Here is a 15483-nt window from a genome sequence, read left to right as displayed (position 1 = left end):
GCGACTTAGTTCGTTGGTAGAGTACAGCTGCAGCTCTTTATCCTCATTTAGGGAAAGATTTCTAGAGAACACCAGTTTGAATTTCAGCTACTCAAATTCAGGTAATTCTGAGCTGCCCTGCTGCAAAGTGCCAGAGGGAAGAACAACCCTTGCCAGCTCCCTTCCTCCCTGCCAGGGCTCATGGAGATCCGCATTCCTCAGTGACTGCAAAGGAATCTCTTTCAAATAACTGAATACATTTCATCAGGAGAGGGGATTTACATTTTCAATGACGTTTTTAAAGAAATTTCCACTTAATTACCACCGTCCACTTTTGTGTTTGTTCCCAATTACTATTCTCAGCACGGCCTACTTACTTACCATAATGTCTAAGGAAGTACTTCTATATACATGGGATTTTGTTTTTTGTTAAGGCAATTGAATATAAATGCCAGGAACACATTCAGTGGGGGGGAAAAATAGTTTCTGCTAAGCCTATCAAAAGTGGTCAGCTGCCCTGGTTTGGATTATTTTCTGCTCTACAGGCTTAGAGAAGTAGACAGGGCAGGAGAACTAGATGTATTATTTCTATTATTTCCTCATGTGAGTTTTTTCTTTTTTCTTTCTAGCCATAACAAAGTTCCAAAGGCAACTCTTTTTAAAGGAATCATAAAAGCTCTACTCTGATCTTCTGCATAAAAATTATTCTTCACATCAGGATTTGGGGATAACATTCAAATGAGTCAGCTACATACGATGGCAGGCATTACAGCACCGTGGAGAACACGTCCTACTTCTGTAGGTTCAAGCCAATCTAGAAAGTGGCTGTCTAGAAAAAAGTAGCTGGATATCTGTCCTCAGTCCTGCAGCCCAGGGCTGACCAAGGATCTTCCTTTCCTGTGGGTAATGTTTTTCATTTCTCAGTTCACTTTCCTCTTCATCCCATTATTTCAGGACACTATCTTCAAAAATGCCCCTCCTTTAGCGCAGCCTTCCTGTAACTGACACCCTGCACCTCAGCGGGGATTTTTGTCTTGGGTGGACACAGGTGATTTGTTCTCTCCCAGGTCCAATTACATCGCTGGGGAACTTCAACTCTTGTTAATTTTTATGTGAACTCTAAATACTGCCCCGAGAATACATCTCTTGTTCCTATTTTCTATTACTGAGTAATAGAAACACACAATAACAACAGTGCCTTGCGACTTTCTGCTTCGCTGTAGCCCATGCTCAGAATCCCATCTATAAGAACCCGTTTGTCACTTCCCTCTCTTTTCTGTCTAGTTAGGATTAAGCCTTTTCCTGTGTTTCCACCCACCACCCACCTCCTCTCTTTGTGGGTGTCTGAAAGAGTACTTTGCTGGCTTGATTATTAGCTTTTGGCCCAAATTAGAGTTGAAAGAACCACCAATGTAAACGGCGTGCACCTGGATTCCGGATTCTGTTTTTCAGGAATCTTGTTTTTACCTTCTTTCTAAAAATCGGAGTCTGCACCAATCCTTCCTGGGTTCACTCATACTTACATGAGGTTTTCAGGTATTGACAATTCCTTGCCACCTGTGAACTCTGTTACCTGCTTTCTTCCATGTACATGTGCTGGGCATCCCCGCTGTGCCAGAGGTCCTGTCAGCAGGGGCCAACGTTCCAGCACAGGACAACTTGAGGGAGTAGGCAGCAGGGCTAACACATTTACAGACTAAGTGGGTGGTGTTCGGTCTGGTCAAATAATTGAATCGATACCACCTCCCCTTAGGAACTGGCCTTTAGGCCACTTCACAACGGACATTTCCTTTCACTTAGACCACATTCCACTTGCTAAGACCATTAACCTTCCCCTCCGGACCTTCTCAGGATCTGGGCTTGCACAGAGAATTCTCAAACCAGAAAAAGCCCACCTAGAGTCCTTTAAAAACCTCTGATTTCCCTTCTTTGGGTGCTGGCACCATTAGGTATCCAGATGACCTAATCTATCCTGTATAATAAAAGGCTAATATGCAAACAACCGAACCGGTTGCTATGACGTGCGCAGAACATGGCGGCCATTGGCCACAGCGGGATGGTAGAGCAGATGAGTGGGGGCGCCAGACCAAGGCGGGGCGCCGGTCGCTGTCATCGAGGCGAGCCTCAGGTGATTACTGAAAATTCTTTGCTCCTGCACACTGTGGTCCTGCCTGGTGCTCACACCTGCTGCTGGCGCCAGCCCTGCTTGCACACGCAAGCTGGCACCAGAGCTGCCACTCACACCCACTGCTGGTGCTCAGCCCCAGTCCCGATCGCTTGGCACCGTCAGCGGGTGCAAGCGGCGTCAACCGGCCCCGATTGCCCCACAGGGCTTCTCCACCTCCCCCTGCTCCTGAGGGGTGATCGGGGCAGCAGCTGCCACTCACACCCGCTGCTGGCACCAGCCCTGCTCGCACCTGCAGCCGGCGCCAGAGCCGCCACTCACACCTGCTGCAGGTGCCTGGCTCTGGTCCCATCAGCGTGTGGGAGTGGCGGCAGCAGGAGCAGGGCTGCCGGCAGACAGAGGACAGGGAGTCACGGCAGGAGGAGCTGGGCAGGGGCACAAAGGATGGGCCGAGATCCGCCCCTGTGCCCACTGCAGCCTCATGGCCCACAGTTCCTTTCAAGGTGCACAAATTTGTGCACTGGGCCCCTAGTCTATAATAATAAAAGCATAATATGCTAATTAGACAGGACAGCTGAACAACCTTCCAGACGAAGCTGGGGCTGCGAGGGCCAAGTCCCTTGCATGAATTTCATGCATCGGGCCTCTAACATATATATATATATGCATGCCTAAGCAACCGGAACGGCCAGTTGCTATGACGTGCACTGACCACCAGGGGGCAGATGCTCAATGCAGGAGCTGCCCCCTGGTGGTCAGTATGCTCCCACAGCCAACCTCCCCTCCCTGGCCAGCCAACCTCCCGCGGTCCCTCCCCCTGGCCCCTGGGCTGGGATGGAGAACCGGGGGTGGGTGATGCGGCCCCTTTTCCGGGGGGGGCAAGGCAAACTACCTCCTCAGGGCTGGTGGCCAACCTCCCGTGCCCCAGCCCTGATGGGCATGGCCTCAATCGGCCCTGATAGCCAGCCAGGCCTAGGGACCCCACCCGTGCATAAATTTAGTGCACTGGGTCTCTAGTAAATTCACACTCCCTCATTACTTTGGCCTTGTGCATTCCTCCTTCGGCGACCCTAACAGATGGTGGTGTGGAGGTAGTAAAAATGGTCATTTCTGCATGGCTCCTGGCACCTAGTAAGCACTCAGCTCTCAGCTCAATGTTTAGAAATACACAGCGTGTGCTAGTATATTTTTTTAAATCACTATTTGGCAGAGGAGTGTTTGCACTGTATCTGGAACGGGTCTAGATGAAAGAGACTAAAGAGGCATGACCCCTAATGCAGTGCTTACCCCTGGATTAAAAATAAAATAGCTAGCACATAGGTACAAAGGGGGAGATGTTAATCTAGACCAGGGGTGGGCAAACTTTTTGACTCGAGGGCCACAATGGGTTCTTAAACTGGACCGGAGGGCGGGAACAAAAGCATGGATGGAGTGTTTGTGTGAACTAATATAAATTCAAAGTAAACATCATTACATAAAAGGGTACGGTCTTTTTCTTTTTTAGTTTTATTCATTTCAAACGGGCTGGATCCGGCCCATGGGCCATAGTTTGCCCACGGCTGATCTAGACTGTGTGCTGGGTAATAACACTGCATCAATGTTAAACTTCTTGAATGTGATCATTGTATTGTGGTTATAAGAATGCCCTTGGTTTGGAAATATTAAGTACAAGGTGTGAGAATGTAATTTACTCTCAGGTGGTTCAGAAAAAAAGTATATCTTATTTATAGAGAGAAATACACTCAGAGCGGCAGAGAATGATAGCAAAAGGTTAAAAACAGGAAAACTAGGGGATAGGTATATGGATGGGTGTTCATTATATTATCCTTGCATTATATTATCCTATGCTTTGAAATTTTTCAATATAAAAAAAAAGTTGGGAAAAGAAAATAAATAAAAAACAGAACACTTTAAATCTACTGTAAGCAGTGTTAGAAGAAAAGCCAGGGAAGAATAATTCACACTCAGTTCTGAAACCAAACACAAATACTTTTTATTTCTGAGATATCATTTTACATCAACTCCATTAAAACCTAAAACCAGTTTGCTGTACTCAAGTCAGGTGGCATAACAGTATCTGAGTTAAGCTGGGAGTCACAGGACTTGCACACGTTTATGAATGTAATGCAAATACTGACGACACGAAGCATTCACAGTTATAGGTTAGCTGCTGTTCCTTTAACAGTAGCCCCCAAGAGAAATTATAGAAATTATTTCATGAAAAAAAGCAACCCACGTTTTGGTCTCATTTACAGACACCCAACATTTTAGTTGGTCAATGAATTCTATACATTTATTATACAACATAACATATGAAAGAATAAAAGATAAGGCTTACAGAGGTATTTTAGCAGTTGTAAGATTAAAAACCAAGGGCACAAACAAACTTTTAAAGCTTTCCGTATAAACCTCAAAAGCACTATTAAAAGGAGACTGAGAGGCAACAGAAACCTGTTGCTAAACCAGAAGGTTTATCTAGTCGGATTTAGAAAAAACTTAATTCAGAGTTCATGCTTCAGAAGAGCTGCAGGGAACTTTACAGTGAGTGTTTATGGCAAATCAAATAATAAGCTTTCTGACCTAGTGCAACAGTAAACATCTAGAAGTTGTAGTGTCCGTCACAACATACTATTGCAAGGTGGAGGTCAAAACAGTGGAGAGAGAGAAAGGATGTGGACTGGGTGATAAAGAAAAACCAGAAGGCACCCTAATTTATTTAACATTAGCCAGTAAGTAAGTGTTTGATGACTGCTCAATTTTATGTAACTTAGGGATGCTTTTAAGAAAAGGTACCTTATTATACTGGCTGACCCCTTTTTCTCCCCTTAAAATAACTGCATAAAGCCAAGGAAACCAAGGGCCAAAGAGATTTATTTTTCAAGGAAGTTTAAAGATTTGGCATTGTCTACATATGCAAGATTATCTCTTTAGAATACTTTCATATTATACATCATGAAAGTTTCTAGCTGGGATTTCCCCCATCATCAAAACGTTCTTGTGGATGAAATATAACACCTGCCCTGTAACAGTCCTGTACTTACTTTAGGACTGACTGTGCTTAGTGCTTTAAAACAGCAGTCGCCTACCTTTCGGACCTCACGGACCACCAGTGGTCCACGGCCATTGGTTGGTGACCGCTGTTTTAAAGTCTCTACTCTCTAACAATAACTTTTAAAATACTTATCTGTGATTTATATTTATATGTACATTTCTGATTTATTGAACAAATTTAAGAACTGTTGACTTTAAGTGTTTTTGTTTTTTTTTAATTCACGGGATACCTCTGAAAATGAATCAAGTTCTCCACAGAGCTGAACCTACGGCCAATTGCCACTGGAATGACACCATCGGAACGGAGCCCCTTTCAACACATTGGTCTCATGAGCTGTGCTTGCCATCAACATCTCCAATTCTTCCCAGGTATGAATTTGTGCAAACTGGTATGAATTTATAAGGTAGAAGTGACTCCACAATTCCTAAACAAGGAATGATTAAGTATGCTTAATCACTACAGGGATTTTCAAACTTCTGGTTTATTTCACAGCAAACCAAACCTCTCTAATTGGTAGAAAAAAGAATTCTACCAGATCATGATTTTGTGTATGTGCACACACTGTATTTACATACAAATTTCTGTCTTTGGTGGTTCAGTTAGAGAAAAAAATAATATGAAAATCTGAACACTGTTTGCAAAGAAACTGTGAAATAGTGGTTAAGAGTAGCATTGTCTGTGTGCTTCTCTCATTGAATGCCATTTAAAGGTTCACATTTAATCCAAAAGTTTTTTCAGCCAGATTTTGAAATAATCCAAGCCTCTTCCAATCATGACATGTTCAATCATGAATCTTGCTCACACAGTAGCATTCACCGGTTCAAATGCACCATTAGCTTTTTACTTGGTTTAAATCATTAGACTTTTTTTGTTTTCACTAAACTTTAGGGACTAAATTAGTCATTCAATAGCACCAGATAGTTGAGGGGAAAACATGTTATCTACACAGTTCCTAAAGGGTAAGGCAAGGGGAGGGAAATAAAAAACATAAAACAAAAACCTAAAAGTTCCATCCTGTTTACAAGTTCCTCATCCACATAAATAATGGCTATCACCTTTCTGTACAAATGACCCAGGTAACAAGCGGCCTCTCCAGGGACGGTCCTACCGTGTAACAGTTAGCGCAATGCTGGTGGTTTCCTATCCACTGCCTGCAATGGACATTCTGCCAGGAAAAGCCTAGCATGAAAGAAACAAAAAGGGAAACAAAACCCCTCTCACTTATAATAGAGTTCTTTTTCAAAAAAAACTAGAAAATTAGACACCATGAAAGCTTAACTAAAAATTCAAGCCACAACTAAAACTGCTCTGCAATTATCAAATGCCAGTAAACCACTGGGTTTCCATGGAGGAGGCAAAACCAGCTTCACTTAGAATGGCATAGAAAGCATCAGCAGACCAAACGCTGCCAAGAAGAATGCAAAAGAGAAAGAAAAATCTGCTAAAGCAAGTTTACAAGAGTTCAGAACTATTCTATTTTAAAGAAAAGGTGCAATGTTAATTTATTCATTTGTACCTATATTCAAAGTACTACAGCTTTTTAACATTAGAAAAGAAAAACCTATACCTTGCATGGTGGAAATGACTGGTGGCATGGTTGGTACATGTCTGTATGTTCAAATAATTATAGTTTCATCATTTAAAAATGCTAATATCCAGGTAAACCAATTACATTTGGCATATGCCTCTGCAAAGTTAGAACTCCCACCTCCTTCCAAAAGTTGGCCTCTTGAACAATCAGGTGAATTCTGGCAACATTTACTTATGGTAAAATTCTTCTGTTTTTTGAAATGCTACATTTGAGACCAAGTAAAGTATAATTGGTTCATTTGAAAAAAGGGACTAGAAATATGCCAAAAAAATTATTTTTACAATACATTTTTGCAGAAATAATCTCTAGGTGAAGCTTTTTCTTTTTATACACATATACAAAATTTAAACAGCAATATACACATAATCACAGTGAGGACGTTGGCAAATTCACCAATCTGTAGTGTAAATACAAACTGCAAAAGCAGCCTTCCAAGAGAATAATGCTACACAGCAGGCAGAGCTGGCCCATTCAATAGCAAACACCAAAAACGTCCCTGCAAAAGGGAGACAGTGCAAGAAAAGCAGCATGCGCTTTGATACAAACAGCAATTTATGGCTAATGGTTGACATAACTGTGGTAACAGTGACTCTCGCGCTGCTATGCATACAGTCCTAGGACATCTGCTTGTCTTTATACCATTCCACAAACTCGTCCAACAAAACTGGCCCTGGAGAGAAAGAGAAAACAAGACAGCTGAGAAGGACGCACGAATGGGCCACAAAGTGAAGAGTGCAAGGACACCCAGTGCTGGTACTTACATGCGCCATCTTCGTCGTAGTTGCTGAGGTCAAGGTTAATTGTTCTGCTAAACTCTAGCACATTGCACCACTGGTCTTTGTTAATAACTTTATATTTTGATTGCTGATGGAGGGAAAAGTAATAGGAATTACTGACATAATTAACAAATGGGACGGTGTCAATTGCTGATGAATCAACTTAATACAGTTCATAAAGGTTAACTCTTTTTCCACTGGGTTGTTAAGTACCAGTCTAGGAGGACGGTGAGAGAGAGCAGGAGTAGAACTTAAGATGACAACTTTCATTACAAAAATATTATGGTGCCCAACACAAATGACAAGCACATCAAAGAAACACAATTTTATAAACCTAGAAGTGAAATTTCTAGACTGCAAAGGCCCTTTTACATAAAATGGGAGTAACACTTCCTTCATAAAGGTATTGCAAAGATTAAGAGATAATTTAGGTAACTTACGTAAAGCCCTTCATTCATACTTAGCACACAGGAAGTGCTAAATAAAGCGTAGCTCCATGAATGAGCCCTGATATGACAAGGATGTACTGTGTCAAGCTCTGAGCTCAAGTACACACAGCAGTCGATGAGGAGGTCTCAGACTAGGTGCTCTAGCCACTGAAGAAATGACTGTTCTAATAAGTCAAAACTTCAATCTGGTCATAAAAGTAATCAGAATAGCCATGGAGTAGATTCCTATTCCTCTTAGACAAGAAATATGCCATATGTGTATTTTAAAATATAGTGTTCATGTGTAAACATTTGAAAATAAAAGCTAGATTCAATAATTTTTTAGTCTTAACCACTAATATCAGAAACACTGGAAAACAATACAAGCAGACAAAAAGCAAAGAGTTGATCCAATAGTTTTGAGGATGCAAACACAAGAACAGCTGAAAATGAAAGGATTACTGTCTCCTTTTAAAAGAAAAATGCAAACTAATAAGAGAACAAAGCAGACTACAAGTTTCACTTTCTAGGCACCTAAAAGCAAGAACCAGCTGGTGGAGCTCCTGGAACTGCAAAGTCAAACTGGCTTCAGGCAAGGTCCTAGGGCTAAAGGACCCATCACACTCAGGCTAATTCTGCTAAACTCTCTGAGAGCAAGAACCTGTTTCTACTCATTTTCCAAATAAAGCTAACACTTCACAGGATTGGCAGAGAAATTAGAACAGATCACTTGTAGTGTGAACTGTCATGTAAACAAATACTTCTTACATTAAAACTAGTTTTTATACCTTTCTTGAGGAGTTCCAGCTAGTAATGTTACAAGCGATTTTTAAATAACAGTCCTCAAAGAATCGTTATCAGTTGGAAGTTTTTCCAGACAATTACATAAAGTAAGTTGTAAGAAAGATTATTTCAAGAGTGAAGCCAGAGTCAGGATAAGACCCAGGATTTCCTCAAAGACTCAACACCTTCATCCTTCCAAGCAGAGGACATTTTAAAAAGGGGTTTGGGGCAAAGAAGAAAAGGGAAGGGGTTTGGGGCTGGAGGACAAGAAGGATGCTATCTATATGACATCCCTAGTAACTCAAACCTCCATCTCATGTACTTCAGACTCCTACCGTATTACATTACATCCAAACCAGCTCCTCATAACCAGCAGCTCAAAGGTATTTATTATTCACCCTTAAAGCAACTGAACAATGATGGGGTACAGGGCTGGATCATTTCTAATACAAATGTGAAGAAAAATTAAACTGAAGGAGATTTTGTCAGTTTGCCTAACACTCAAACTAATTCCTGGTCCCCAAGTTACTTGGAGATAAGAGTAAAGATGACTACATTACACACTTCTTTTAACAAAAAGGCTGATGCTTATTTTTTAATCTTTGCTTAATAAAAGTGGAAATTCACCTAAAGCCACAAAGGAAAGTAAATCTTGTTTTACTATTGTTATAAAGAGCAGGAAATCTAAACAAAAGTAAAGCTTTTAAAATGGGGACAAGAGAGGAGCAAAGGACAGAGCAGTAGCTGTTTCTGATGCATCTGTACCGGGAGCGATGCAACACAATAAATTCAAACAGACACCCGCAGAGAGAACAGGTCGTTGCTGATTGACAGCAGTTATGTCACCATAATTCCTATAGGCAGAAAGTATAACAAACAGAAAATTACATAAAATGGTTAAAGTACACTTGGTAATTCTAAGCAAGCAAAAATACATTCCATAAAATAACAATTTGGTACCTCTAAGAATTGGTGAAAAACTGGAAAAAGGGGCCAGATTTTTCCTAATAACAGTCCCAACATGCACTTGGCAGTGTTAATGTCTAGGCTGCGCTGGTCCTTTTCCTGTTTAACAAACAAAAACAAGGATGAGCCAGATGCCCCAAATAATAAATTCCAATAATCCAAATTTCTATTTCACGTCAACAAGACATTAGTGAACAGCTCATTGACCATTTATCATACACCATAGAATCCCTGGGTCACGACTGAGGTGCGGGAGGGGAGGCATCAAACAATGGAAGGCTTGCTCACTCTGGTACTATAGAAACATACTGTGAAAAGACTCATGTCAACTGAAATGATCACTCTAATGCAAAAATCAGTTAGTTAGGTAGTAACAGTATCTACAATTATTTCATAGGATAAATAAAAATCTATAATCACTTGCTGTTTGACATTTACGATAATTACCAAAATCATAATTGCTCACCTCAAACAAAGCCCATAATTAACTAAATGTTTAATTTAACTAAAGGTTTCAACTTCCATGCTTAGGAATCAGTTTTCCTTAATAACATTTTTCCAATAATTTATTTTGTTGGTAAATGTTTTCCTTGTACCTAAAAAGCATTGGAATTAAATGCAGCTCACAATAAAGGTTGGGGCTGTGGAGCTTCTCTCCAACTAAGGGGGTATATTCATCCACTCACTCTGGGAGAAAATAGTCTGTCTACTACAGTCCTTCTTACCTTGGATTTGTTGGACGTGAACTCTCCTAGCAGAATACCCCTAACTAGCAACCAAGGGAAAGACAACATTTCATAAAGAAACCAGAAAAAAAGTAGTACATAAACCTGAAATGGGCACGTGAAGCTCATTCCACTTATACTTGCCATTAAGGATCCTAATTTCTCATTCTCCACTTTCTTACAAATTTTCATTACAGCACTACAGGTGGGGTGTTTCTATGTAAATGGACAGAGGACCTGGGGCCATCGGCCTTACATATATCCAAAGCTAGCTTCCAGGCAGTGTCTCACTTCAATGGAAATTTGCAAAAGTACTTTTCTACAACGGGAGAAAGCTCCTGGCTATCCCATCTAAATGTTCACACCAAATTAAGGGCTGACACTGTGACCATCACTATCAGCAACATATGCAGCCACACATGTCTCCCGATAAAATACAGCACTCATCCAAAGACTCTAGCAGTGAAGTACTCTTTAGTACACAGAGAATTTCTGGCCTTCACACTGAATTTAAAAGTGAAGGACTTAAACAATACAGCAAATGTAAGGCCTCATTCAACAGCAGCAAACACGATAGATGAAGATCCGGGAAGATGTGCGATAGGTCTGTCCTTTGGTCCCAGGCATACAACATAATGACCCTCACCAACAGACCAGGAAAGATGGCTCCACATCACCCTTCTCTGTTCCAGGCACACAACTTAAGTCTGGTGACAGTGGGGGTGCCCCAATTCCACAGTCCAATGCAAACAGGTATGGCGTCCTTTCCACAGCGTTCTCTGCCTGTCCTTTGGCCATGCACAGCATCCTGCTCAGGACCATAGTACTTAGTCCTGATGGAGAGGAGGACAAGAGAAAAGGTGCTCTAGAGACTGTCCACCTTTTCCAATCAAGCCTCATTGGTTTGTTGCACTGCAAAGGCTTCTACTTCTGTGACACACTGTGCAAGAAATGCAAACTTCCTCTTACCCTGTAACACAGGTGTAGCAGATGGCAACAGCACACCGTACTGTGAAGCTATCCGCATGAAAAATGAGTACACTGCTGAAAACACACGTGGCACCACAGGACTGGGCCGAAGTTCACCTGTTGAACAACAGCCCATGCAGCACCAGGCTGACAGCACTGGTGCTTGGGAAAAGTTTTCCCTTGGAAAAGTTTGTAATCATTCACTAAATCTAAAATGACTGGTCTTGCCATGACACATATTGTGCCTTTTCCCCCACATCATCAACGCTTATGTCCCCATCACAATGGACATACACCAAGATGACAAAAAGAAAAAAAAGATACAAAAGACCTGGACAAGACTCTGCAACAATATAATCATCTGACAAACTGATGATCATGAAGGACTTCGATGTATGTTTGGTTGGCAGTGATGCCCAGACAGGGAGAAAGGCATCAGACTCACAGGACCGGAAGCTGAACAGCACTCACTCACTCCTGCTCTGCAAGGGTGCCAGCCAGCAGCTCTCAATCACTACCACCATCTTCTGCCTAGCAAATAAGAGAGAGATATTATGGATGCACTGAAGATCTGAACAGTGGCAACTCGCTGGTAACCAACGTTGCCGGTGGGTAGATTGGAGGCTACTTGCAAAAGTCCATAATTGGAAACACTCAAAATTCCTAGGAACAACACAGTTGAGAGACCCCACAACAAAAAGCTACTGAACATCAACATGGAGACACGCCTGGGGGTTCTCTGACAGCAATGATCCTAATGGCATTCTCTGCCAAGGAGTTCCCAATGAAAAGTTACATGAATCTCCCACAATGCTATGAAGCAGGGCATTTAAAAAATGATAATCACCATAACTCATTCAAAGAGTGCAGCAAAGCCATCTAGAAGGTCCTCACAAGAAATCGCAGCAGTGTATTGCAACACTGACCCTGCGGGCAGGCGCCTACTCCCAGGTCAGTCTAAGCAGAAAGAACCTTGAGACAGGCTGTCAAGAGTCAATCAGCATCCCCAGCAAGCCCATCAAGGTCAAAGAAGAAATGGAACTTTTCTCCCTGTCCATCTCTTGACTCCAGATGTGCTGGTATGTATTTCATAAATTTTAATTTACATATGAGATCAGGCCTCTCAGTGGTACAGCTATAAAACCAAAGGATCCTACTCTGAATATTCTAAGAAGTTATGTGTTGTATATGGAATAAATGCACTCTGCCAGCTAAAGACTAGTAATAGCTAGTGTACAGAATAATGACGTTTTACTAAGGTCTGATTTGAAGTTCTAATATGAAAAAAAATAAATTACTGCCTTTGTTTATGTAAGGCTATTCCAGTATAAGTCTTCCTATGATATGTGAAAACTAAGCATTTTTTCTTTAAATGGTGCAAATGACTTAAGAAACAATAAATGAACAAATAGGTAACTGTATGTATGAAAATGTAAATATAAAAATGAACCTCTAACCATCTAGGTATCCAGATATGCTATTCAGAGGCCCCCAACTATTTCAGATGACCTATTTTCAATTTTCACAAAGCTGTGATAGCTTAAGACCTGTATGTGAAAAGGGGGACATTTAATGATTAAAATCATTAGGAAAAAAAAATCTTCAACAGGAAAAACATTCCTAAGATTTTCAAGAATTAGTTGTACTAAAAAAAAACAAAAAACATATAAGCGACCATGATTCACAAACAGTGGCAACCAAGTAAGAAATTAGTATGTGAAATCAAAAGGACTAAAATGAAGACCTATGACATACATCACAGAATTCCATCTGAGACCACAGGGATTATAAAAAATAGCGAAAATCCAGTTCTCCTTAAACACAGCTCCCTAAGTCAACAAACACAGGTAAAAATAGAGAGCTCTATCTTGAATCTTAAATAATGTGATTCAGTTTATAAAATGGAAAATTTAGTAAATCAGTTTTTTTAATTTTTTTAAAATATATTTTTTATTCACTTCAGAGTGGAAGGGAGAGGGAGAGAGAGAAATATCAATGATGAGAGACAATTATTGATTGGCTGCCTCCTGCACACCCCACACTGGGGATCGAGCCCACAACCCAGGCATGTGTCCTTGACCAGAATCGAACCCTGGACCCTTCAGTCCACAGGCTGATGCTCTATCCACAGAGCCAAACCGGCTAGAGCTAAATCAGTTTTTTTTAATGAGAGCTGGGTTTCTTCCTTTTTAATATACATTTTAAAAAACCACACAAGTCATAAAAACCAAGAGTATCATCCCACTGGGAAAAATGAATCTAAATAATTATGTTCTTAGAACGTACCCAGCATTATTTACAGATACACTGTTTGCAAGGTAATTAATTAAGCTTAACTATTTCCTTAACAAAAGAAAAAAAAAATCTGCCAATGGGCACAGTTTTTCCTCATGATTTTATTTGGTAGAGATTCTATTACTAAGCATTACTCTTGGAAAATAATGAGGTTTTGTGCAGGCACCTAAGTAATGTTAGTGAGTAATAATTTGAACAACTAGTTCTAATTCTATGGTTAACTTTTATTGAGAATTTAATCTGAGCCAGAAATTGTTCCAAGTGCCTTATACTTAAATTCATTTAATACAACAACCCTTTTAGGATAGGCATTATTATTAGCCCCGATTTATAAATAAGAAAACTGAGGCAAGGGGGTTAAAATGACAATAAGTGGTAAAGCTGGGACTTGAACCTGGAAATCTCATTCCAAACCTTCATTGTGGACCACCTTGCTTCCCTGAAAAGTGATGAGGAAAAAGAGATTTAAATATAAACACATACAGTCCAATTAGCTTTATAAGTAATTGCTGAGCAAATCTGTGTCTGTAATAACTAAGAGTAATTTTTTAATTGAGGTATAACTGACACACAATATTGTATTAGTTTCAGTTGTACAACATAGTGACTCAACCTTTACATACATTATAAACAAAGAGTAATCTTAAAGATAAAACTGCCAAGGTTTTCAGGGTAACAGACCTGGGATCAGATGACCATATTCTCCCTACTCTTGTCTTCACCTAACCTACTTTTTCTTTCCTTTGTAATTTCCAACTAAAAATATGAGAAAGTAGTAGAGAGCTGTGTGTGTGGTGTGTTGCGAGAGTTGTGTGGAGAGGAAAACAAACAGATTGACAAATACAGTAGTGAAGAAGTGAGAAACTGACTCAAATTAGAAGAGGATGTGAATCAAAATAGTCATAACAGACTGAGGTTAGAGTCAGGCAGAATTCTCTGATGAACAGAAGACCCAGCCGATTTTCCTTAGCAAATTATATGAGTAACAGCCACAATCACTTTAGCTTAAATTGAAATGACTAAGCTATTGTTTTACTTAGAGAAAGAAAATTCATTAACTTTAGTATGCGTGAGCTCTTCCATCTTCCAGAAACACCTCCTCAGAGACAGGAAACAGAAGCAGCACTAGTATGCTAGAGAAGTGAGTGCACCAAGGGATGGCCGAGTTCTGCCTCCAGAAAGCCCTGTTTACAGCTTCTTCCTAAAGTTTTGTTTCAAGGACAAAGCAGACTCTCTGCAACCACAGAAGTCTCCCATTCTCCTCTTGCTCACCTTGAAGTCCTCCTTTCTCCACACCTCTCAGCTTCTCCTAACGTCACTTCCTCGTTTCATCTGGATCCCTCTCAATAACTCCAGGAGGGCTCCTCTCAACTCGCCTCTGCCTTCCGCCCACACACTTCTCCCTCTCAGTCCATCCCATTATCCTCTCCTGTCCGCATCGAGCTGGACCCACACCATTAGAACAGAATCCAAGAGCAGCGTCACTATAAATTCATGGTGTCTACTCTTGGCCGGGCCAAGATGCCGCTGCTATCAGCCCAGCATTTATCCTTTTCAAAGTTCCAAGTCTCAACGCTCTCCGGGACTTCAGCATAGTACCCTGCCTCTGACACAGAGAATTAATGGTTAAATATCAAATTTAACTGATATTTAACAATTATCCCCAGATCAACAAAAAAATACTGTATTTAGTCTTTTATATCATTCTCTTTGCCCATTCTTAAAACTCTCCAGGTCCTTTCAAAGAGGAGAATCAAGAAAAAAATGGCTGTTTTAGTTAAATGAATTCATACA

At 40.8% G+C, this 15483-nt stretch overlaps 1 protein-coding gene across 5 annotated transcripts in view; it reads right to left on the bottom strand.

The window, feature by feature from the left end:
• Window positions 1-4072: 4072 nt before the first annotated feature.
• DCUN1D4 (defective in cullin neddylation 1 domain containing 4) overlaps window positions 4073-15483 on the bottom strand; it is a 71356-nt gene continuing 59945 nt past the window's right edge. For 4 of the 5 annotated variants that reach the window (XM_036333625.1, XM_036333643.1, XM_036333663.1 and 1 more), the window contains 3 exons: window positions 9695-9799; window positions 7509-7611; window positions 4073-7417 (listed from right to left, as the gene is read on the bottom strand). In XM_036333625.1, the coding sequence (XP_036189518.1) occupies window positions 7362-7417; window positions 7509-7611; window positions 9695-9799 (264 nt within the window). In that variant the 3' untranslated portion in view covers window positions 4073-7361. The remainder of the gene's footprint in view (window positions 7418-7508; window positions 7612-9694; window positions 9800-15483) is intronic. The other variant, XM_036333633.1, reaches the window with a different exon arrangement.

The sequence above is a fragment of the Myotis myotis genome, unplaced genomic scaffold (genome assembly GCF_014108235.1).
Source record: "Myotis myotis isolate mMyoMyo1 unplaced genomic scaffold, mMyoMyo1.p scaffold_m19_p_1, whole genome shotgun sequence".
NCBI lineage: Eukaryota > Metazoa > Chordata > Mammalia > Chiroptera > Vespertilionidae > Myotis > Myotis myotis.
The sequence above is the reverse complement of the archived record's forward strand: the minus strand, read 5'-3'. Positions and strand labels throughout refer to the sequence as shown.